General features: G+C 44.8%; 1 protein-coding gene across 1 annotated transcript in view; it reads right to left on the bottom strand.

Moving 5' to 3' along the window:
- Positions 1-25,927, bottom strand: part of CCDC180 (coiled-coil domain containing 180) — a 61,418-nt gene that overhangs the window by 6,212 nt on the left and 29,279 nt on the right. Inside the window, 15 exon segments of the mRNA XM_043565392.1 lie at positions 142-279; positions 818-978; positions 3,920-4,061; positions 4,833-4,899; positions 10,100-10,177; positions 11,786-11,919; positions 11,921-12,038; positions 12,208-12,380; positions 13,986-14,105; positions 16,124-16,222; positions 19,831-19,947; positions 20,364-20,508; positions 21,160-21,306; positions 22,243-22,423; positions 23,805-23,980. Of these exon segments, the coding sequence (XP_043421327.1) occupies positions 142-279; positions 818-978; positions 3,920-4,061; positions 4,833-4,899; positions 10,100-10,177; positions 11,786-11,919; positions 11,921-12,038; positions 12,208-12,380; positions 13,986-14,105; positions 16,124-16,222; positions 19,831-19,947; positions 20,364-20,508; positions 21,160-21,306; positions 22,243-22,423; positions 23,805-23,980 (1,996 nt within the window).

The raw sequence follows: 25,927 nt of genomic DNA, 5'->3' as shown, positions 1-25,927 counted from the left end.
GCTGGCTTTCATGCCCCCTTTGGCCAGGGTACCATCTAGGGGCCATGCTCAGTGCTGTTGCTGGACTGTCAGTTGGGGGAGTCTCTCTGGGGGCAGTACAGCCCTCAGCACCCAGGCCCGGCAGCCAATGGCACTACTGACCTCAAGCTTCTCCCTGGTTGCCATAATCACAGTATCTAAATCGTTCTGCCTTTTCTCTTCCACTTGACACAGAGACTCCATTTCTTGGATATGTGCAGGATGTCCGAGATTTTGATGGAGCTTCTGGGCATTTTCATCCTTTAATCAAACAATCCAGAAATCAGTGGGGATTTTGACCTGGTCTCTAGGTCAGGGCCAGAATGTCACGGGCCCATGCCCTCTGCTAAATGGCCATAGTCAGACTTGTGTGCTCTGACCCGGGTGCGGGAAAGGCCATGGATGGACAGAGGAAGGCAGAGAAGGCAAGATGGGGGCATGACTGGAGCTGACTCTGAGGGCTGGGGAGTGGGAGAGCTGAGCAGCAGCCCCAGTATAACCAGAGCCTTAAGTCCAATAAAATCAATGGCATCCATGTCTCTGCTCCAAGAACCAGGTAGACCTTTGCTGCTCATGTCAATGACCACACTCCCACAGAATCAGCAGACTCACTCATTAAATCCAAAAAAGGAGTTTATTGAACACCTTCTATGAAGAAGGCATTTCTCTAATGCCCTGTGTCCCTTAGTCCCCATGCAACAATGCCAGCCTGGCCAGTTCTGCCTATGCCTTGCCCCCATTTCTGAGCTCCCAGGGGCCCTTGGTCCCAGAGAAGGAAGACTAGTCCTGGGGCTCCCACCTTCCTTATCTCCAGCTTCTTCTGATAATCCCAGAACTGTCCCCGGATCTCTTTGGCAGATGCACAGAATCTTTTCCAGTGGTGTTCTTTGAAGTTCTCCATCACCAGCCAGCAGACCTGGGGCAGCAGCTCCTCAAATCTCCTCATCTGGGCCCGTAATTCTACAGGAGTTGGGAGGTGGGGGACCAGGCGAGGGAACAGAGCAGAGCCAAGCTGCTGAAGTGATCTCTCCCACAAAGCCCCAAAGCAATTTCCCAAAGAGAAGGACTTGGTCTACAATGTGGTCATAGCTATCTCTTTAGGAGGGATCCTGTGGTCAGAGCAGTACAGAAAATATTGGATTAAGCAAATTCAAAGGACTTCTCTTCAATACTCTACAGGACTTCCCAGCTTATGAAAAGTGCATGGAGCCTTCAGGAGTCTGTTTTATCCATTATCTCCTCAAGATTGCCTCGACCCTGGTCCCCTTCTGTCCCTGGGGACCCCTAAGTAGCTCTAGGTTACACCTACCTTCTCATCCATATCCCTTTACCTCTCCCAGACTATCATCTCTTTGTTTCTCTGCATTGTGTTTTGGAAATTTTCTCTGATAGTAGAAGCCATTCACAATTTCAAATTTTCAACTATTTATTTTTCCAATATAGAAGTTCTATGTGGTTCTCTTTCCTATCTATTTGGTCATTTTCATAGTCTCTCACTCCTTCCTCATGTTTCCAGTATCCTTTTTAATTTAACTGTAATAAATACGTTATTTTATATTCTGTGTCTAACAGGTTCAGTATCTGAAGTCTTTACTGATCTCCTTCTGCTGCCTCATGCTTGAGGGGCCTTTTCCCTGTGTGTGTGTGTGTGTGTGTGTGTGTGTGTGTGTGTTGTTTGTTTGTTTACTGTGAGCTCTTATTCTGGGAATTTGACTTGTGAGAATCCTTAGAGGCATGAATTGAAGGTGGGTTTCTTTTCTAGAAAGGATTTATGGTGTCTACCAGATAAGCATCTGGGCACCACTAATTCAAGACCATTTTAAGCTAAATTGTCAGTTGGAGGTCTTTTGGATGATCTACAAAAACAAAGTTAACTTCAGGCACCAAGGCCATTTTATAGTTACAGATTCTTATTAGAGTTTCCCTTCTGCTTTACCCAGTACCAAGGTTTTTTAATAAGACAGTTTCCTTCTAGTTGCTGCTGCTGGTGGTGCTGAAGGACAGGGGAGGGGGACTTGGTTTCTGTCTCATTCACCCCACTTTGCAGCTAGAGCCCTGAGGGGGTGGTCCCAGTTTTCTGTGGCTTGTGTCCTTCCAGGCTTTGCACCATGGGTGGTCTGGGGCTTTGTCTTCTGCTCCCAAAGCCCCAGAGGCCATGAAAACAAAGGCTCAAGCTCACCTGGGAGTCAGCAATATCCTTACGGCAATGTGTTACTGTTCAATTTCTTTCTTGGAGTTCCTATTTTCACCCAATGTGGGACCCTTGTGTATTTCTTACTTTATGGGTAGCTCATCAATTAAAAGAGCTCATCCCCAAAATGGTATATCCAATACTTGTAAATGTTTTCAGTAGGAAAGGTGGTCAGGAGGATACTGGACTCCCAAATTTCAGAATATGGAAGTCTCCATTTAATGGGAACTGTGACTCTTCCAGAGAGGGACATAATCTTCGGCATTTCCCAAACCCATACGTTTGACCACAGAACCTTTCTTTTGAGGAAGGTCACATAGGATAGGATCCCAGACTTCACATGGGGACATTCTGAGCTAGAGAAACAAAATGCTCCAGTAGTTTCAATGCCAGTCATTCTATAGCCACAGTAGTGAGAGCCACCACTGGTTATTTCCTCTGTATATGGCAAGTCTGTGTAGTGGGCTTAATCCTCAAAAAACTTGCACAGTGAGTGTTGTCTTTATCTCCAGTTTACAGACAAGGAAACTGAGGCCCACAGAGGTGAGGTGACTTGGTCAAGGTCATAAGGCAGAGAGAAGGCAGTGCTGGGCCTTGAAACTAGGTCTAGCTCTCCTCCAATCATCTCCCTCTTCTACCCAACACAGCAGGAATAATTAGGACTTACAACCGCATAAAACATGCGTGGCTACGGACAAAGATGCAGAGGAATGTGGAGAAATGGGCAAAGGTGGGCGCTGGGCGTGTTTTCACAGCCTCTTTAATGTCATTACAATAAATGTAAATGGCAAGATGTATTCTACCTGCCTGTTTTCACGTCCCTATTCTCCAGGAGGCTGTGTCTATCGGGGTCATCAGAGCCCAGAATGGGCCAGGCATACAGTTGATACTTAACAAATACCTGTGGAAAGTTTTCTTCAAACGTTCAAATACAGAGTTACCATATGACCCAGCAATTCCACTCCTAGCTATACATCTAAGAGAAAGGAAAACGTATGTCCACACAAAACGTGTATGTGAATGTTTATAACAGCAGTATTCACAGTAGCCAAAGGTGGAAACAGACAAATGTCTACTGATGCAGGGCAAACAAAACGTGGCATATGCACACAATGGAATAAGAGTGAGTCATGAAAAGGAATGAAATACTGACACATGCTACAACACGGATGAACCTTGAAAATGTTATGCAGAATGAAAGAAACCAGTCACAAAGGAGCACACAGTGATTCCGTGCATATGCAAGCTCAGAATAGGAAATCTACAGAGGCAGAAAGTAGTTGAGTGGTTGCTTAGGGCTGGGGCAGTGATGGAGGGACAGGGAAGTACTGATTGTTGCCCAACTCTGAGAATATACTAAAATCCACTGAATTGGAGATTTTACACGGGCAAATTGTGTGGTATGTGACTATCTCAATAAAGCTGTCAAAATTACCTGTGCAATGAACAAAACATTTTTAGTGATACAAATCACTAGATTTCTCAAGAAAAGTGATTTTTTTTTTCAGCGTTGTTGTGCCTCCCAGTTAAATCTGATCAATGTTTTTACCTAATCCCAAGATGGCAGATTTTCACAGGGAGGCTCCTGTGCCTCCCTCAGTGACCTCCGAGTCAGGAGGGCACCCCCCAGGCTGTGAGGCCCAGGCTCTGCTCAATTGGTGGCATGTGTCACACCCTCGACCTGCCTGCCCGCCTGCCGCCCAGACCCACCTATGAGGCAGGAGTTATGGTACTCATCTGTCTGGACATGGTATTCCAGGATCCTCTTGCAGGTATTCTCTGCACACTGGTCAAAGTTTTCGTACATGCAGTCAGGCCTGGTGACTGAGTGCTTCTCTTTGCGGTAAAACTCCTGCAAAAGAGGTAGATGCTGTCTGGGCAAGGATGCTCACCATGGGGCTCTGGCCCATGCTCCTGCATCCTCCACCCCACTCTCCACACCTCCTAGCCCATTCTCCTGATGTCACTCTTCCTACCCAACTGCCCTTTTTACCACTGCCAATATCCCAGTACTCAAGGCATAAGTGACTAAATGGCAAAACTCTTTTTTTGTCCTTCAAGACCCAAATGGAATCTCATTCCAACGACCAGGTTGAGAGCGTTCTATGAAGTGCCAAACTAGGTACTAGGCCAAAGGCCACAAATATGGATGACTCACAGACCCTATTCTGAAGGATTTGCAGCCTAGTTGGAGGCTGACAGGAACGCACACAGACACCCCTGTGTGGGGTGTGCTGGAACTGTGCACTCGGTAGCTCCAGCAGCCCCATCCATCTCCCTGTGGTGCCGCCATGTCTGTTGCCCTATGCGGGGTGCTGGCCTCCCAGGGACAGAGACTGGGCTTGTTCCTCTTAGCCCACCCAGTATCTGACATGTAGTAAGTGTCTGAGAAATGTTTGGTGGCTCAGTAAATGGATAAATAAATGAATGAGGTTTAATTTTTAGGATGAAGAAAACATCACATGAGGTGACAGAAGCTAGGTAGCTGTGGTTGTGGGTCCCTTTCTCTCAATTTCACCCACAAAGCCATTATCAGCAAAATCTAAGAGGCAGAGGTGGCTGGGGACATATGGCCAGCAGCCAGTCCAGGGGCACGCAGAGGCCTCTGGGCAACAGCCCTCACCTCCACAACATTCAGCAGATGCTCATTGCTCTCCCAGAGGAGGGTCAGGATGATCCCTTTAAAATCCCTGAAAGACACAAAAGACAGATCCCTGAGGGGTCTTGTCTAATCACACCAAATGGTGTGGACAAAACCAAATGGACAGAACATTCTGAGTGCTCAGCAGCCCAGCCAGGATTGGACAGTTCATGTGATTCCCAGGTGTGTTCTCACCTAATATTTCTATTTGTCTAGTTTAATGGCTCTTTTATGTGATAAGCTGGGTTTGGCCCCTTCCAAGAGTCTATTCTCTTTTGGCCTCATCACTCATTGTAGCTACTTGCTCCTGCCCTGGGACCTTTGCACACACTGATTCCTCCCCAGAGAACATGGTTAACTTTCTTCTTGGTCACATTTGCTCCTGCTCTTCCTCAGATCCTAACCTGGTGGCAATTCCTGACCATCCTGGTCCAATGCTCTCAGAGTGGTCCTCAGCTCTACAACACTCCCCACAGAGGGATTTGGGATTGATTTTTGTGACCGGCTGATTAAACTCTATCTCTTCTAGAAGATGGTAAATTCCATCTAGACAGACCGCATGTGTCTGTTTTGCTCACCATGGGACCCCCAGTCCCGCTACAGAGTCTGAACTTATTTGTACCTCAGTATTGGTTGAAAGAAGAAAGAACAATTTCTTATAAATATTAATCAAACAAGCAGGACTTCCTGTAGGACCAAACATCCGCCTTCCTGTACGTCTGCCATTTAGGCTGACTCTGCACACACTGGGGCTTTATTAAACAAAGTTTCCCAGTACCAGTGGATATTCCTGGCCAGTTAAGTCAATTATCTCAATAGTAAAAGCGAAATAAGGGAAGGGATAGATGTATTAGAACTTAATTTAACTTAGAACCTTAAGATGTAGGACACTTAATTTTTCACAATTTTTGTTAAGTGATGCAATTTCTAAAACATATGTATATAGGCCACTCACTGTTTCATTTTCAAATTCACTCATCATAACTAAAGAAAATTAGAAATATACTGAAAAGCAAAGGAGAAAATGAATGCCAACATTTTATTGTATTTCCTTCTGGCTGCTTTTAAAGTCAGTTTGGAATTAGGTTCATGTGTATTTTACATTCTGTTCACTTGTTAAGTGTTCCCCCACATTAAGATATCTTTTTAAATGGCTGTGTAACACCATCTAGTATGTAAGCACCATGGTTTGCAATCCTCCATTTTTGGACTGCTAGGTTTTCTGATTTTTTTTAATCTTTCTTTTTTTTAAATTTATTTATTTAAATTCAAGTTAGTTAACATACAGTGTAGTATTGGTTTCAGGAGTAGAACCCAGTGATTCATCACTTACATGTAACACCCAGTGCTCACCCCAAGTGCCCTCCTTAATGCCCATCCCCCATTTAGCCCATCCCCTACCATCTGCATTGAAGAGTCTCTTATGATTTGCTTCCCTGTTTTTATCTTATTTTTCCTTCCCTTCCCCTATGTCCATCTGTTTTTTAAATTCCACATATAAGTGAAATCATATATTTTGACTGACTTATTTCGCTTAACATAATACATTCTAGTTCCATCCAGGTCATTGCAAATGGCAAATTTTCATTCTTTTTGATTGCCGAGTAATATTCCTGTGGTGTGTGTGTGTGTGTGTGTGTGTGTACCACCTCTTTATGCATTCATCAGTCGATGCACATTTGGGCTTTTTCCATAATCTGGCTACTGTTGATAGTGCTGCTATAAATATTGGGGCGCATGTGCCCCTTGAAATCAGCATTTTTTAAAGTTTATTTATTTTGAAAGAGAGAGAGCACAAGTGGGGTAGAGGTGGAGATGAGAGAGAGTTCCAAGCAGGCTGTCAGTGTAGAGCCTGACGCAGGGCTCAAACTCACAAACCATGAGATCATGACCTGAGCCAAGATCAAGAGACAGATGCCCAACCAGCTGAGCCACCCACGCACACCCCAAAATCAGCATTTTGTATCCTTTGGATAAATACCTAACAGTGCAATTGCTGGTAAGATACTTCTGTTTTTTTGTTTTTGTTTTTTTTTTTGGGAGGAACCTCCATACTGTTCTCCAGAGTAGCTGCACCAGTTTGCATTCCCACCAACAGTGTAAAAGAGTTCCCCTTTCTCTGCATCCCTTCCAGTATCTGTTGTTTCATGAGTTGTTAATTTTAGCCATTCTGACAGGTGTGAGGTGGTATCTCATTGTGATTTTGATTTGTATTTCTCCAATGATGAATGATGTTGAGCATCTTTTCATGTGACTGTTAGCCATCTGGATGTCTTCTTTGGAGGTGTCTATTCATGTCTTCTGCCCTTTTCTTCACTGGATTATTTGCTTTATTGGGTGTTGAGTTTGATAAGTTCTTTATAGATTTTTGATACTAACCCTTTATCTGATATGTCATTTGCAAAAATCTTCTCCTATTCTGTCGGTTGCCATTTAGTTTTGTTGATTGTTTCTTTCGCTGTGCAGAAGCTTTTTATCTTATTTTTTAATGTTTACTTTTGAGAATGAGAGACAGACAGAGTGTGAGCAGGGGAGGGGCAGAGAGAGAGGGAGACACAGAATCTGAAGCAGGCTCCGGGCTCTGAGCAGTCAGCACAGAACCCGACACGGAGCTCGAACTCATGAACCATGAGATCATGACCTGAGCCAAAGTCTGTAGGTTAACCAACTGAGACACCCAGGTGCCCCCAGAAGCTCTTTATCTTGATGATGTCCCAATAGTTAATTTTTGCTTTTATTTCCCTTGTCTACTTTTTGACTAGGCCTCATCCTTGGACACCGCCTTTGGCTTGCTATGTCCTATGTTAGTAAGAATACTACTAAGTCAGGGGCACCTGGGTGGCTCAGTTGGTTAAACATTGGACTATTGATTTCGGCTCAGGTCATGATCTCACTGTTCATGAGATCGAGCCCCATGTTGGGCTATGCACTGACGGCATGGAGCCTGCCTGAGATTCTCAATCTCTCTCTCAAAATAAATAAATAAAGATTTTTAAAAAATAAATAATTAAATAATTAAAAATACTGTTAAATCAGTTCAGATACTACCCACCCACCCCCATCCAATATCTGAGCACCTCTGATTTCCAATAGCCATGGTCTGCCTGCAGCAAGAATCCTGCCAAGTAGGCAAGAATCCACTACCGTTGAATTTTCAATCTCCTGACCTCCTCGCTCTGCATTTTGGCTATAAATCTTCTCTTGTCCTTATTGTATTCTGAGTTGAGACCCATCCCTCTTCCCTCTTGCAACAGTCTTGGCGCCTATTGCAATGGTCCCACATAAAGTATTCCTTACTGTTTTAACAAGTATCAGAATAATTTTTTCCTTAACACCTCCCACTGGCAGTGCCTGGGAGGGACCATCTGCACCCTCCCTTGATAAACTGGGAACTTCCTCTAAAATCTATTTACATATTGGTTAATGTTGGGCAAAATATGGAATGGATTTGTTCCCTTTTCATTTGTTTGCATTCTAGTGAGAATTAGTGTTTTGTCCACATGTTTGTTCCTAATTTTATTTCTTCCTCACGTGTGGTCTCTTCCAATTCTCCCCTTACCCTATTGTGTGCTGGAAATTTCTTTAGCAATTTTCTGGGGGAAGGGGATGGGGAGAGGAGCCAATTTTTCCTTTGTTGTCTTTATTTACCACTATTGTGTCTTGACTGGTTGTTATCTAACTTTTAATTGCATTTTATCTCAAAGGAGTTTAAAAATTTATTTGCCAAAATTTTCCATCTTTTTCCTTGTGATTTCATCTAGTGCTTCTTGGAGTGATGATCCTGCATTACTTAAGGACAGCCTGTAGATGACTTGCTGGCTTGTCTTCACAATTCCAAGAAGAGGACTCTCTTCTACCCACGTGCACAGGGAAGGTGAAGGCTTGGGGAGAAGTCACTTAGCCAGAGTCCCAAGGCGGGGGTAAAAACATCATCAGTCTGATTCCATTTTCTGAGCAATTCACCACTGTGTTATGCTAGGAAAGTCTTTCCCTTTCAGAGATTTCATAAGTGCTTGATTTTTTTTCTGTTTAGCCTGTGATCTTTTTTTCACCACTAAAATACTGTGGTGCATCCATACTGTGGCTAACTATTTAGCAATACAAAGGGATGAACTAGTGATACATGTGACCACTTAGGTGGATCTCAAGGGCATCATATTGAGTACAAAAAGCCACTCTGCAAATGTCATACACTGTATGAGACTGTTTATATGACCTTCTTGAAATGACAAAATAATAGGGATGGAAAATGATCAGTGGTTGCTCAGGGTTAGGGATGGAGAGGGAGAGGGCATGGGTACGGTTATAAAGGGGTGACAGGAGTGACATACAGTTGGTGGTGATGGAACAGTTCTGTTTCTTGATTGTGGTGATAGTTACATGAATATACACATGTGATAAAATGACAGAACTATAAAAAGTTGAGAGTCAAGATTTTGATGACGAGGAATGCCTTTTTGTGAATGGGACAAGGGAGCATCTAGCTGCTGACTTGGACCCAACTTCTAGGTCCTGAAGTCACTCTTCTTTTCTTTATTTTTTAATGTTTATTTATTTCTTAGAGAGAGAGCTGGGAGAATGACAGAGAGAGAGGGAGACAGAGGATCCGAAGCAGGCTCTCTGCTGTCAGTTCAAAACTTGACATGGGGCTTGAACCCACGAGCCATGAGATCATGACCTGAGTCAAAGTCAGACACTTAACCAACTAAGCCACCCAGGTGCCCTGAAAACCACCCTTCTTTGCAAACTTCACAAACCCCAGAGATAAGACCAGTGGGCAAAAAGGCTGATGGTGAGTTCCCTGATTAAGGGGGAGAGGGTATCTCTGAGTCTCTTTGATTGCTTTCAATTTTCTGAAGTTGCTTATTTGCTTGAAATGTAGCCATTAAGTGGAACAGAGTTTGTTTTAATAAATGAAATTAAAATAAAGGGAAAGAGGAATGAGGGAGGTGAGGCATTAAAAAATTGAAGAAAAAAAACCCACAAACAAATCCAGACTTGAAAGAGGTGTGCTTCCCGCTACCCCAAAAAGCTTAACTTAGAAAATGTGAAATTTTGGTGAAAATGTCTCTCAACAAATTTAGGTGAAATGGGATGAGACAAACTGACCTTGACCCTCATCTTTCCCCTTGCAAATCTCTCCTGCTCTGCCCCCACTTCTTATTTTCCCCTCAGCTGTGTCAGATTTAGCCACCCCCTTCACAGAGACAACAAGTTAAAATGGACTTAAAGGAAAAGGTGCCACTTACTCAGCTGGTGGCGGTGGCTTCTCCCCGAGCACCTGGTACTTTCTGTCCATTCGGTTGGGCTTGGAGTACCGTGTGATGCTGTGGGACAAAGGTGGATCAGTGTTCTGGAGGCTGGGGTAGACAGGCAGGTCTGTGGGAGCCCCACCTAACTTGCTGGAGGCCCTGCGTCTGCCTGTGGGACACCGTGACCCCCATGTCTGGCCCTGAATCCTTCAAGATACTTCCCTACTCCTCAAAGCTTTGGAGATGCTTATCGTGGGGGTCAAGTCCTTATTGCTAAAACTGATCCAAGGCCCCTGGGAAGGGGCAAGGGGCCAGAAATTCATATCCTTGCTTTCCTGTGGGGAGGACCCAAAGAAAAACAGGTTGAGGTGCTTTTCAAACAAAAATACAATGTGCCCAGTTAAACTTGAATTCCATATAAGAAGCGAATAATTTTTAGTGTAAGCATGTCCCATGCAACATCAGACAGCCCTAGCAACATGGACTTCATTTTGTAACCACTGAGAGACTGAATATACAGATGGGCAATAGCTGGACTATACAAAAATACAGAACTCTGACCCAAAACCTGCAGCAACGTGCCCAGGAAACCAATTCCTTGTCTATAATAAACAACTCGGGAAGCCACCCTGATAGAAGTCAGATCTGGAGGAAGCCATATTGTCATCTCTAGTGGCAATCCAGAATGCCAAACAATAACTCCTGTAACAATCATCTCCAAATGGCCGGGACTTGATTACTAACTGACAGCTTCCCTGAATTTTGTCCCTGCTTCCAACTTAGAACCAATCAGGGAAAGTCAAGTACACAGCCCTAAATAACCACATAGAATGCCCTGCTGCTAGTTGGCCTGCCTCCAGCTTCCCCACATCAACAGCCTCCAATAAAGGCACATTTAAAGCCTTCCTTTTCTCCACTATACAGTTTTTTCACTCTTGTCTGTCTTTGAGTCTCTGCTAAAACATAAGTAATGATGGCTGACTCCCTTGCTGTACCAAGCTCTGAATAAATAGCCTTTGCTTTTCTCATTTGGTTGGTCTTAGGTTTATTTCCATGTTGCAGATGGCATTCATGTTCATGGACCTTTTGGAGGTATGCAAAGCAGGAATTGCCTCACCGCTACTTCCTCAAAACCAGGAATCAAACCATATAAATGAGGGCTCACAGAGGACCCAAAAGTTAGTTCAGCCACTGGCTCTGTTACTTGCCTTCTGTTGAATCAGTGTCAGGGGCCAGTGGGGCCCACATTCACTGAGTAATGAGTCTAATGACCCCTACAGGGGCATAATGGGCAGAGTGCCTGACCAGGATGCAGAGGCCCAGGATTTCTCCTGGAGAGAAAGCCATCTCCAATGTCCCTCTTTTTGACTGGGAAGAATGGGTATGGGAGGAGGGCTAGGATCTACCAGTTGTGACCATGGAAAACCACTGAATGCCCAGATGGGCTCTCAAGGTGGGAGGCCTGTGTGAGCTGCATCACTCAGCAGGAATGAGCACAGACCTGACTAACGCCAGCTTCAGAGCCAACCTCTCACTGGGTCCGTTGGGGTCTCAGAGCTGTGAGTACAGGTGGTACTTTCCGAGGACAGTCTGATAAATGGACAGGGTGGTCTCTGGCCTATGTCTAGGGGGACAGAGAGGGCATCTGGGAAGGGGAGATCCTCAGCAGCCCAGCAGACCTACCTCGTTGTTGAAGTGGCACTGGCATTGGACAGGGCCTTTCTCATGACATGTTCTCCCCGGTTCCGGTGTCGCTTCAAGCCTTTGGGTGATGAGCACCCAGGACAAGAACAGAGGACCCAAGGTGAGGATGGACCAGGTGGCAACACTGGCTTTCCCACCGCCAGTGCCCCAAGACCCACAGGCCTGTTTGTCTCTACCTGTCTGGAACCGATCTTTGTCGCACTGCTGGGTTGAGCATTTTGAGTTGGGAAGTCTGAAACCAAAGGAAAGAATATGAGCTTTTCCCCAGTGACCATGAGGACAGCTCAGGGCAGGCATTGGGTACCATCCCAGTTAGCACATAATACCATGTGAACGTGTCCTATTATGAGGCCCATTTTAGAGGAGGAAACTGAGGCCATGTACACCCCATGGCCACTCACTGCAGGATCTTCTTGACCACTTCCACAGCCGGGTCTTCAATCATGGACTTCCCCATGCGGCTGGGCTGGGCAAAGGACTCAGGGGTGACCAAGTCTACCTTGGCTTCCTCTTCAAGGACTTCTGAAGACACCAGGATGTCACTCTCCACCTCCATATCGATCACGATGTCATCCTGTAGGCCCAAGAGAAGGGCCTGAGTGTGTGGGCCCAGTCTACATGCTAGGGATGAAGGCAGCTGGGTTCATGTTCCAAAAGCACCTTGCCCAGGGGCTGCAGCAGGAGGCTAGATGCCTGATTCTTTGAGTCTGTATTTTCCTTCTAAAAAATGGTAATGGTCATATCTCCTTTAGAGAGTCATTCATTCATTCATTTATATGTGCATGTGGCTTTCAAAAATATTTCCCAAGTACCTGCTTTCTGCAAGGCTCTGGCTGGGTCCTGGGACACAGGGTGGAGAGGTAACCTGTGATCTTTGTTTTTATAGGGCTTACAGTCTAGTCAGAGAGACAAACATTTAACATGCACTTCTACAAATAAATGTCTAGTCAAAATTGTGACCAATGCTATGAAGGAAAAGTTCCAAAGTCTTCCATGAGGCTGAGGGTCGTGGATTTACAAGGTCAGCCCATAGATGTGTCCAGGCAGTGTTCTTAAAATGGGTGAATGAATGAATGAATGTGTGGACAAGTGAGTGGCCAACATGCCCTACAAGTCGGACCTTAGAGAAAGGGTAGGAGTAGTGGCCTGCAATGAGGGCTTAGTTAGGCTATTCCCTATTTTATTTGAGTCTTGTCTCAGCAGTGGACTATAAGAGGGAAGGACCCTAGCTGGACTCCTGAGTTCTTTCTTGAAGGGCGCAGGTGGTATGATGCTGGTGGTATGATGGAGGGTTAGTATTGGTGGCATGGTGGGAAGCGCCTCCCCATAGAAGGAAGGACTGGTTCAAAACATGGCAGTGAGAGCAGAACTTGAGGGATGTCCACTTATTCCCATATTGTTCTATGTCACACACTCCTGGAAGTTGGTTGAGTGTCTCTGGTGTTCAAAACCTGATGTGAGGGTCTGAGTGCAGGGTGGGGGTGACAGAAGCTCTGCCCTCTTGGGGTACACAGTCTGGAGAGAAAGCCCCTAAAAATGGAGACATCACTGTGGTCTGTGAGAGAAGGCCCAGTGGGAAGTGATGTCTTTTGGGTGGGAGTGGGGGTGAGAAATGAAGAGACCATGGAGGGCAGACCAAAGAGGCTGCTGTGAAGGCTCAGTTGAAGGATGTGGATTTCACCCTGAGTGATCAGGAGAGTGGCACAGTCAGACTGACCTTCTCCAACATTATGTCTGGCTGTAGTTCAGGGAGTGGATCATGAGGGAACGTGAGAGGAAAAGCGCAGCCATGTGGGCAGGAAGAGGTTGGTGGAGGTGGGGTGGGGAGAAGCCAGTGGTTGCTTATGCGTGTGGGTGGGAAGGAAAAGGCTGAAAGGCGAGGGTAGCCTGAGAGCTGCCAGCTGGTAGGTCTTGGTGAAGGTAAGGAGATGGTGCCAGGAGGTGAGGAATCTCCTAAGATGGCAGGGAAGTGGACTATTTGGGATTTGAATCCCAGATCTGACTGCACAGCCTACGGTTTTCCAAGGCAACCTGGTAGGCCTGGTGTTCAGCAGGACCCTGGGAGCTGTCTCTTCCCTTAGGCTCTACTGAGCTCTGCAGGTCTCCTGAGAGCCCAGCCGTGACAGCTCACCCACCCTTCCCCACTTCCCATTCCCTTCCTCTACTGTCTGTTCCTTACAGTAAAGACGACTTGAGTCGTGTATACGATGTCCAGCCTGCAATTCAGGTACTGAATCCTCTGGCCCAGTTTTTCTTTCCAAGTCCGGACCAAGCCAAGGAGGTCATCCGTGGCCACCACCTAGGAGAAGAGAGCTGCAGGAAGCAAGCTGCAGGAGGGCCGCCTGCCTCCATCTGAACCACAGGCCTCTTGATTCGATGGAGGCCCCTCACTTGCAGGGAGGGCCCTAGGAGAGTGGGCGGTGTTGGCTGGCTCTCTCGGGCAACTGCAGTGGGGCAGCAAATCCTTCACTGACGGGGCATCAGGAGTTCTAGTCCTGGTTTTATGGGTTCATTCTGGGCAAATGATTTGAGTTAGCTCAACTTGGTCTCCCCATCTGTGTGGTGGGACACAGAATGTTCCTTGGAATCTCTTCTAGCTTTGACGCTCTTAGAAGGAAATGTTTGGCCCCAAATGGCCATGTTGTGTGTGAGTGAAATGACCACAGCCTTTCTGGAAAGTGATCTAACCATTTCCACAACAAGCTCAGATACACACCCCCTCAAGCAGCAATCCCACAGACCCTGCCCCCAGGTGTGCAGGAAAGAACGTGTAAGGACATTCACCTTTACGTGCACCCACACATCACTTGTCAGTCCTCACACTTGGTCCCCTGCATTGTTCACTGACCTATGTACATGACCCAGGCCAGGAGGTGCCTTGGCCTCTTCTGCTTCCTTCATTTCTAGTGCATTCTGAGTCCTAACCATTCCCCCGCTACTCAACTCTGGAATTGGAAGGTGTCCCTGGTGGTACCTTGTCCAGGCCACAATTCTCTGTGCTTCAGTTATGACACGCTGCCTCACTCCTCCCTCCCTCCCTGCCTTTCTGCACACAGCAACCTGAAGCCCCTCCGTGTATGTGGCACTGAGCATGTGACCCTGGCCACACCTGTCCATGGTCCCCACTGCCTTCACCATGCAACTGATGCATTGTTCCCATCTCCTGATCACTGTTTTGCAGGGGTGTCCAACCAGTCTCCTCCATCAACACAGGATTGCCTGCCCACCCAAGTTCAAGTTCCCCTGACCTGGCCAGAAGGCTGTGAAAGCCTTCCCCTGTCCAACACTCTGACACCACAAGAAGAGGGCAGTGAGGGGGTTGGAGAGGTGAGGAAATGCAGGAGAGCAAATGTTTCTGCTCTGGAGAGGCAGAGCTGTCCCTAAAGGGACTGATAAAGAAGTCATGGCAGATTAAGCTGGTTTCCCCCTGTTCCCCAGGGGTCATGCAGAAATAACTGCAGAAAAACACAGAGGTCACAGGGGCTCTGCAAAAAAATGAGAATAATATGATGGATGTGTATTCACTTAGTGCTTTGTGGATGTTTGAACTTTTCTCAAGAAGCATGTGTTACTATGCAAGAAAAAGCATAGAGACTAAATGTCCTCTCAGTGCTAACAAACATGAAACCTGAACTCAGTCACTGAAATGGAAGAGAAAAGACAAAGCTTGGTGAGGAAGGAACATCCCATTCAAGAAACCTCCAGTTGAGACATCTGGTTCTCGAGTGCCTGGTTGAGCTGTTGGGAAAAGATTGCCCGGGGAGGCCGGGACCGACGTGGAACAGGGGACAGAGATGTGTGCTGGTGGCAGAAAAACAAGCATGTAAACAACGTAAACATCCAGAGACCTGATGTGCTGATCCACACTGCTCTAATTTGGACATTTTAACCAGTAGTAACCGTAGAAAACAGTAGTAACCAGTTCATGTGCAATGATCAAAATGAGCAAATGAAAAATCAAACAAAAAGTGGTTGTTCAGAAGGCAGAGTCCTGCCTGCTTCTGTTTTTCCTCTAGGGCTGAGTTCCAATTACAGGGAAGGAAGCCTGGTGACATCAGCAGGGGAGTGAGGTCAGACTGAAGCCCCACGTTCACTGGACTCTACATGCTTGCCAGGGAGGGGCTGGGGGCGAGAGAAGGTGGCTGTTTTCTCTTCTCTTCCTTAATTCCATTGGGTCCAACAGGGGTTAAGTAGGAAGGCTCAGAGGCCCCTCTGGAGCTGTAGAAATCTTGATGACAGATGTAAATTTACTTTCAGTTTGATTCTTGTATAATGGCATCTTCACTATTCATAGCTTAGCGAATACTGAATACTTACTTTTTTATCTCCCTTTGAGTTTCGACACATTTCTATTTTCCTTTGAAGCTGTTCCAGAGACGAATTCAATCCATCTGTTTGCAGATTGGATTTTGCAACCTAGAAAAACCAGAACTTCCAAGGTTTGTTTCTAGAATACTTATTTTTTTATTTATTATTTTTTTAATATGAAATTTATTGTCAAATTGGTTTCCATACAACACCCAGTGCTCATCCCAAAAGGTGCCCTCCTCAATACCCATCACCCACCTTCCCCTCCCTCCCACCCCCCATCAACTCTCAGTTTATTCTCAGTTTTTAAGAGTCTCTTATGTTTTGGCTCCCTCCCTCTCTAACCTCTTTTTTTTTTTTCTTCCCCTACCCCATGGTCTTCTGTTAAGTTTCTCAGGATCCACATAAGAGTGAAAACATATGGTATCTGTCTTTCTCTGTATGGTTTATTTCACTTAGCATAACACTCTCCAGTTCCATCCACGTTGCTACAAAAGGCCGTATTTCATTCTTTCTCATTGCCAAGTAGTATTCCATTGTGTATATAAACCACAATTTCTTTATCCATTCATCAGTTGATGGACATTTAGGCTCTTTCCATAATTTGGCTATTGTAGGAAGTGCTTCTATAAACATTGGGGTACAAGTGCCCCTAGGCATCAGCACTCCTGTATCCCTTGGGTAAATTCCTAGCAGTGCTATTGCTGGGTCATAGGGTAGGTCTATTTTTAATTTTTTGAGGAAACTCCACACTGTTTTCCAGAGCAGCTGCACCAGTTTGCGTTCCCACCAACAGTGCAAGAGGGTTCCTGTTCTAGAATACTTGTTTTGATCAGCAACATATTCAGCAAAACATTATATAAGAGATGAATTAAATATTGGAAAAATGAAATTGGTGGGGGGAGATGCACAATGTTATCAGAAACTAGATCAATGCAAATGTAAAAGTTTTTGTTTTAGGGGTGCCTGGGTAGCTCAGTTGGTTGAGCATCCAACTTCAGCTCAGGTCATGATCTCACAGCTTGTGAGTTCGAGCCCCACATCAGGCTCTGTGCTGACAGCTCAGAGCCTGGAGCCTGATTCAGATTCTGTGCCTCCCTCTCTCTCTGCCCCAACCCACTGGCATTCTGTCTCTGTCTCTCTCAAAATTAAATAAACATCAAAAAAATTTTTTTAAGTTTTTGTTTTGTTGTGTTTTTTTTTTTTACTGTCAAACAGATAAGGTTTAAAAATAAAATCGACAACCCACAGTAGTGGTTGAGGGTATGAAGAAGAACACACTCATGACCAGCTGGTGATGAGTTGTCTGTAAAAGCCACCTGGAAACATGTGAAGCCTTAAAACATTCATGCTCTAACCCAGTAATTCTAGCTCTGGGAGATACCTTACAGACATAATCAGAGTTCCCTGTGCAAGGGTATTTATCATATCACTGGCATAATAAGTGAAATCCAACAACTATTTCTCCAGAAAGGACTGGCTAAGTAAAAATGGCAACACATTCAGGAGAGGGAAGCCAGAACAAGAGTGTTTTCAAATAATCTTTAAAGATTATATAGCTTACAAAATTGTATAAAATAGAAAGAGGCTAGATTTTGTGTGTGTGTGTGTGTGTGTGTATGTATATGTGTGTGTGTATATATCTTTTATATATAATATTATATTATATATATATATCTATATCTATCTATATATATATATAGATAGATAGATATAAAATCTTTATATGCATAGAAAAAAGTCTAAAAATAATTCAAAGTCTTTCCTGGCTTTATTGAGATATAATTGACATGTAACATTATATAAGTTTAAGGTATACAACGTATACCTTATTATAAAGGTATAATTTGTATAATTTGACATGTGTATATATTGCAAAATAATAGGAGATTGGATTAGTAATCAAAACCCTCCTGACAAAGAAAAGCTCAGGACCTGATGGTTTCATGGGTGAATTCTACCAAACATTTAAAGAAAACTTCACACCAATTCTTCTCAAGCTCTTCCAAAAAATAGAATAGGAGGGAATATTCCCAAACTCATATTACAAAGCCATCACTACCCTGCCGCCAAAGTCAGGTAAGAACACTACAAAGAGGGTGCCTGGGTGGCTCAGTTGGTTAAGCATCTGACTTGGGCTCAGATCATGATCTCATAGCTCATGAGCTCAAGCCCCACATCGGGTGAGCTCGTGCCCTGCTTCAGGTAGCACAAGCCCTACTTCCAGTGAGCATAAGCCCCGCTTTGGGTGAACACGAGTTCCATTTTGGGGTGAGCCCTGTTTCTCTCTCTCCCACCCTCCCTCTCTCTATCTCTTTCTCTCCCTTCCCCTCCCCCCTCTCTCTGCCCCTCCAGGGATTTTCTCTCTCTCTCTCTCTCCCTCTCCATTGCTCACTTGCGCCCTCTCTCTCTCTCTAAAAAAAAAAATAAATAAATAAAATAAAAAAAATAGAACACTACAAGGAAACTACAGACCAATATCCCTTATGAATATAGATGCAAAAATCCTCAACAAAATATTAGCACATGAAATTCAACAGCATATTAAAAGCATTGTATACCACGATCAAGTGGCATTTACCTCTGGGATGCAAGGAGGATGGTTCTACAAATGCAAATCAATCAATGTGACACCACATTAATAGAATAAAAAATAAAAATCATTTGATCAGTACAATAGACACAGAAAAAGCAATTGACCAATTGGTCTATTCAGATTTCCTATTTGTTCATGATTCAATCTTGGTAGATATATTTCTACAAACTTATCCATTTCTTCCAGGTTATCTAATGTGTTGGCATATAATTGGTAATAGTCTCATGATTCTGGTATTTCTGTGGTATTAGTTGCAATGTCTTTCATTTCTGACTTTATTTGAGTCTTATCTCTTTTTTTTCTTAGTCTAGCTAAAGGTTTGTCCATTTTGTTTATCTTTGAAAAACAAGCTCTAGCTTCATTGATCCTTTCTATTGTTTTTCTGGTCTCTATTCCATTGATTTCTGATCTGATCTTTGTTATTTCCTTCATTCTGCTAACTTTGTTTTTTTTTTTTTTCCTATTTCCTTGAGGTTTACAGTTAGGTTGTTTATTTGAGATCATTGACCTGGGTTCACATTTTGAAATTTAAAAACAATTTTTTTAATGTTTATTTTTGAGAGGGAGAGGCACAGAGCACAAGCGGGGGGGGGGGGGGGGGGCAGAGAGAGAGGGAGACACAGAATCTGAAGCAGGCTCCAGGCTCTGAGCACAGAGCCTCACATGGGGTTTGAACCCACAAACCCCAAGATCATGACCTGGGCCAAAGCTGGATGCTTAACCAACTGAGCCACCCAGGCACCCCTGAGCTAGGTTCACATTTTGGCTCTACCATTTAAGAGCTCTGTGTTCTTATCTAAGTCACTTAGTTATTCTCAGCCTCAGTTTCTTTACCTCTAAAGTAGGAATAAAACAGTACTTGCCTCCTACAGTTCTTGTGAGGACTAACATTGCTAATCAAAATAAGTCAGTTATCAGGATGCATGGTGCGTAATAACTCAATGAATCCTAGAGGCTACTATGATTTAATCTCTGTCGTCCTGGCTGGAATTTAAGTTTCATGGGGGAGAGCCCACAGTGGTATCCCCAGCACTTGGGACAGTGCCTGGCATGCAGGTGTGTGTGTGTGTGTGTGTGTGTGTGATAAACATCTACCAGGTAAAAAGTGAATCTGTCCTACCTCGCTCTTGATGTTCACTTGCAGATTTGTCAGCAACCGCTGGATTTTCTCTATGAAAATAAGGTCCACAGACAGGTTATGAAATTTGCTTTCAAACTTATTGATGACATCATTGGCCTGTAGAGAAATACAAAAAGTAAAGGAGGGGGCCGCCTGGGTGGCTCAGTCAGTTAAGCATCAAACTTCGGCTCAGGTCATGATCTCACAGTTTGTGAGTTCGAGCCTGCGTCTGTGCTGGCAGCTCAGAGCCTGGAGCCTGCTTTGGACTCTGTGTCTCCCTCGCTCTCTGCCCCTCCCCCACTCACACTCTGTCTCTGTCTCTCTCAAAAATAAATAAACAGTAAAACAAAATTAGAAACTAATCCTTTTTTTAAAAAAAAGTAAAGGAGGGAGGTTTACTTGGAACTTATGAACTTTGGAAGCAGAGGGGGACAGGCTCAATTTTTTGGAAAGGGGGCGTGGCAGGGCTCATCAGGCAAAGTACAAGGGCGCCCCGGATGCCTGGCTGGAGGTCAGGGGCAGGGCTCCCCAACCTGGTCCAGGTACTCATTCTCCATCTTCTCCATGTTGATCATGATTAAACTTTCAACAAACTCTATTCGAGAAGCTTCCTTCTCCAGTCGATGACATAGTGAGTCAATTTCTTCAGCAGAAAAGTTGCCTCCGTCAGAAAACAATCTGAAAATAGTTTGGGAGAAAGAAAAGGCACTGATCAGACATGAAGCTTCCCACCCATTCCAAATCCTGTGGTCGACAAGGCTTTAGATTAAAAGTTTAAGATCATAGAAAAATGAATGCAGGTGGTTCAAAGATAGAAGCAGTGAAATAACCCAAAAGTCCTTCAAGGGATGAACAGAGAAACAATATGTGGTATGTACACAAAATGGAACAGTATTCGGAAGGAATGAAATTCTGACACGTCACATGGGTGAGTGCTGAAGACATTATGTTAACTGAAATAGGCCAGACACACAAAAGGACAAATATTGTGCGATTTCACTTATGCGAGGTACCTAGAGAAGTGAAATTCATGGAGACAGAAAATGGAATTGTGGCTGTTGGGGGCCAGGGGGAGGAGAATAGGAGTTAGTGTTGAATGCGTTCAGAGTTTCAGTGTATAAATACGAGAAATTTTGGAGATGGATCGTGGTGATGGTTGCACAACAATGTGATTGTACTTAATGCCACTGAACTGTACACCTGAAAATGGTTAAAATGGACAGTTGTACATCCTATATATTTTGTCACAATAAAAAATGGAGGGGAAACAAGACCACTTCTCAATAGAGAAAGCCCAGTGTCCATAGAGGCCCCGACGCTGGCTCCCACCTGCAGCGCTTGATGAACTCGATGTTGGCGTAGTGAAGCTTGCCCAGGTTCTCCTCCAAGTACTGGCGGAAGCTGCGCAGGGACACCTGCACGACGTCGATGTAGCTGAGCAGCTCCTGGTGCAGTGTGCTGCTGAGAGTAACCAGCCTGGGAGACACAGGAGGGCAGGATGATGACGTGGGCATGGCAGGGCAGCCTGGGGGCACTGCTTGAGCTCCACTGCGGTGCCCATCTGTGGGGCTACCAGAACCACTGCCATGTTCTTCTGGGTAGAAAAAGAGGCTTCGAAGGAAGCTCAGAATGCCAGTGTGTGCAGGGCACAGTGCGGAGCTCTCAGTGTGCTGGGTCAGAGGACATCCCTCTCCTCTCTCTGGCCCTTGCCATCAAATTACTAAAGGAATCCCTAGGTCCAACTGATCTGGCTCCTCCCTGCAGCACAAACTTTCTCTCTCACTCCTGCGCCTGTTCTCCTGAGGGAGCACCCTGCAAGTTCCCTCTTCACCTTTAAGTGCACCCTAACCAGCGATCTCTTGTGTACCTGACCGCTGTCCAGACACTTGTGAGGGCTCCTCACCTGTAACCTGAGGTCTCCCTAACCACGCAAGGGCCTCCATCTAAAATCCCTGAATGGCTTCCTTGGAGCCCTTTGCTCTGCCGTGAGCATATCCCCACCTCGAGCTGGGCCAGTGCTCCTTGCTGAGGGGAAAAATTCTGTCTCCTCTTCACCTTCCTCCATCTCAGACCAGGAGGCCTCCTGCAGGAAGTTCGTCCCGATTTCCCTTGATGGAAGTGGTCTCTCCCAGCACAGACGTTTCAGGGCAGGTTAGTAGCATCCCTGCATCCTGAACATGTGTGCCCTTTTCTCCCTAGCTGCTCACCCAGCCCCCAGCCCCCTGCCCCCGGACAGACAGTTCATACAGTTAGACTCACTTGTGTGAAGAGGAGAGCTGAAAAGAGAAGGTTGCTGTGGGGCCTGGCAAATGGACTCTTTTATCCACCAGGGAGGAACCACTCCTTTGAAAGCAGCCACCTGGCTGAGATTCTAGGGCTACGGGGCCAGAGCGGAGACTCCCAGGGCCATACCTCTGGCTCTTTGTGGCATTCAAGAAGATATGCTCCATGTCGTAAATCTTGCGGCGGAAGTTTTTGCTTTTTATGTTTTGCTCTTCTTGGAACCGGTAGAACATCAGCCTCTCCTTCCTCAGCGTCTCGATCACCCCAGCACAGTGGCTGTCCAGCTGCTCTTGATGAAGCAAGAGCTCAGCTGGAAAAGAATGAAGGAGAGCTGAGGCCCTCTGGGATCCCAAGTCACCTCAGGACGTTCCCCTCCTAGACAGTGACAGCTGTCCTTGCCAAGGGTTGGCTTGGGAATGGGTGCAGATCTCAGAGAGGCCAATCTGACACTGCCCCTGGGTGTCTAACTAGAGAAGAGGCTGTCCAGGCTGTGTGAAGGGAGGTCTCTGCTGGTGAAGACACCTGGAAACAGGTGGGATGGGTGGACATGTTGGGAAGGGCAGGGATTGTGGTGAGAGGCTCTGGAGAAAACAACCAGCACAACACTGGGCAGTCAGAGTTTATTGCCTTAAATCAGTGACTACTCTTTCCAGGAGCTTGAATTCCAACAGACTTCTACGGTGGAGTAAACAGAACCAGGATTTGGCTTCAAAGGCTCCATCATAGGCCTTTAAAACTGACAGATAGTTCCAGGTCAGTCCACCCTACCTCCCTACTGCCCACAGTGGTGAAAATTCTGTCCTCCCAGCCATGCCAAGAATGAGTGCAGTGACTCTGGGGCATTGTTTCTCTGACCTTGATCTCCCAATCACACATTGGGTCAGGGAGCCAGGGAAGGGCAAGAAATAGAGCATCTCAATTTATATTTAGTTTTAATGCACATATTTTCCAAATGAAGACAATGACGTTCCAAAGCCAAGCAGGTCTCCCAAGGCCACAAGCATTGGGACTCCAGGCCAGGCTGTCTGTTCCCACAACTCTGTCACTGCTCCAGGCAGGAAGAGTTTGGGTGGGACCATGTGTGGTCTCTCTGGGAGCTGGAAGGGTCTATGAAGAAGCTTGAATTGTGACATAAGTGAAAACCAAACAGGGTCATTGAGGATCCAATTAAAAGTGTGCCACCCCCTAAAGGGGACCTCTGCCTAAGAGAGAAATGGCACCTCTTTTTAAATTATAAACTATAAGCTGAAATTAATGTCTACCACTTGCTCAAGATTCCTCACTGTTCCATTCCAGGGAGAGTTGATTACCACCAACAATATCCCCTTCTGCAAGCAAGGGAGGGATCAGAGAGGTCAGGTAACCTGTTCAGAGTCACATAGCTAGAGAGGTTGAGCCTGACAGCTCTGATTCCTGAGCTACAGGAAGCATCTGCTATGCAGGTATATATCTGACAGATGTGTGAGCAGATCTGAGATTCACACTGCTAAAGCATGACAATACTCTTCATTTTAGCATCTAAAAGTCCTGTTTTTAAAAGAAAATTTTTTAAAAATCTCAAATGTGGATACCTTCTCTGCCAGCCTTGGAGATGGAACCCTCACACAGGAGCACCTAATGAACGCGGAACTGTGGTGGCACGGACACCAGCTGTCTGGGGCAGGGTGGCCTTTCCCAGGCTGGGTCTGTACCTGCTCTGACATTGTGGATGTCCTTTTCAATGCACTCAGCTCTTGGCTTGTGTAGGTGCAGATGCAGCTCTAGTTCTGAGTCCAGCTCATCAATCTTGGTGGCCACAGTGACCTGGGTTTTGAGGACACGTTGGTCAAACCACTTCTCTAGGTGCTCGAAAAAACCAGCTCGAAGTCTGAGGGAGAAACCAGTGAGGGTCAGCTCTGCCAGTAGCAGTGGCCACAGAGAGAGCTTCCATATTGTTATATAAAGCATTTCCCTCTTTCACTTCTTATTTTATTTCCTAACTACATGATATTCTTTTGTCTGGATGGACCATCATTCATTTAACCAGATCCCCTTCTGGCAGACACTTTATGGTTTCCAACCATTTGTTCTTCAAAAAAGGCTGCAGTGAATAACCTTGTATATAAGTCAAGCGTAGAAGCATTCCTGTAGGATAAATTCCCTGAACTGGAATTGTTGACTCAAAGGCTAAAATACATATGTGGTTCTTGAAGATATGGCTTGACTGCTTTCCTGGCAAGGCAGTCTGTCCCTATTTCTCCGCCGCCTTGCAGTGTATTGCCGAACTTTTGAATTTGACAATTTTGTCATGTTATGACCAAAACTGGGCATATTGTCATGTGTTTAAGACTATATAATTCCTTTTTCTGCATACTATGCATTAATATATTTTGCCCATTTCTCTGTTGTGAAGATGCTCTTTTTCTTTTCAATCTTTTTATATGGGAGCTCCTTATATATTAGGAACGTGAGGTCATTTGACTGCAATGTGAGTTGCAAATACTTTCCCCAATTTATCACTTTTTCCTTTTCAAAATTTATGTATTGTTAAGAAGGCTATGTGCTGTTAAGGTGTTGGTTGTCCCCAGATTTATCTATAGATTCAATGCAATAACAATAAAAATCTCAGCAGACATCTTCTTATAGACACCAGTGAGCTGATCTCAAGTTTATGTAGAAATGCAAATGGCCAAAGATAGTTGAGGAGAAGACCAAAATTGGAGAACATACTCTACCAGATATTAAGACTTGATATAAAACTGCAGTAATCAGGCAGGGTGAGGCAGTAATGCAAGAATAGATACACAGAGAAACAGAAAGGAGGTGTGGCAGAGCCATGGGGAGAGGGGAGTCTTCTGGGGTCAAGTGATTATCCATATGGTAGGAAATGAATCTGACTCCTATCTCACAAATTAATCCCAGGTGGATTTTACATATAAATGTGGAAATGTAAAACAATAACATTTGTAGTAAATACCATAGGAGGATATTTTCATGACCTTGGGGCAAGCAAAAATTTCTTAGATAAGAAAGAAAGTACACTAACCCTAATGAAAAGGGTTGATGAAAAGGACCTTATTACAAATAAGAATTTCTTTCTATCAAAAGATACCTTAAGAGTAAAAAAAGGCAAGCAAAGAGAGGGATAAACATTTGCCAGGTATTTACCTAACAAAAGCCTCATATCTAGGATAGGTAACTTTCTCACATAAATTGATAAGAGAAAAGATTGACAACCCACCAGGAAAAAAAAAATGGGCAGAAGATTTGACTAGACATTTCAAGAAAGACAACCAAATGTTCAACACTACTACACATACACCAGAATGGCTAAAACAAAAACTGCTGACAATATCAAGTGTCGATGAGGATGTGGAGCAACTGGAACCCTCACACACTGCTGTAAACTGTTAAAACAAAATCGCTTTTGAAAACTCTTTGGTGGTATCTTTTGGTTGTATCTCCTCAAGAGGGACACACATATTGTCCTATCTCTCAACAATTCCACTCTCAGTTATATATCTAACAGAAATGTAGCCTTATGTTCACCAAAAGACTTATACAAGAATGTTCAGAGTGGCATTGTTCCATTCCCCAGTGAAAAACAAGCCAAATGTGCATCAGTAGTAGAATGGATAAATAAAATGGGTTATGTATTTTTATAATGGAATACTATACAGGAATAAAAATGAGCTAACCCCACATTCAAAACTACATATGATGTCACTCATATGTGGAATTTAAGAAACAGAACAGATGAACATATGGGAAGGGAAGGAAAAATAAGATTAAAAACAGAAAGGGAGGCAAACCATAAGAGACTCTTAAATACAGA

Source organism: Prionailurus bengalensis, chromosome D4 (assembly GCF_016509475.1).
Source record: "Prionailurus bengalensis isolate Pbe53 chromosome D4, Fcat_Pben_1.1_paternal_pri, whole genome shotgun sequence".
Classification (NCBI taxonomy): Eukaryota; Metazoa; Chordata; class Mammalia; order Carnivora; family Felidae; genus Prionailurus; species Prionailurus bengalensis.
Note: the sequence above shows the minus strand (reverse complement) of the source record. Positions and strands in the feature narration are given on the sequence as shown.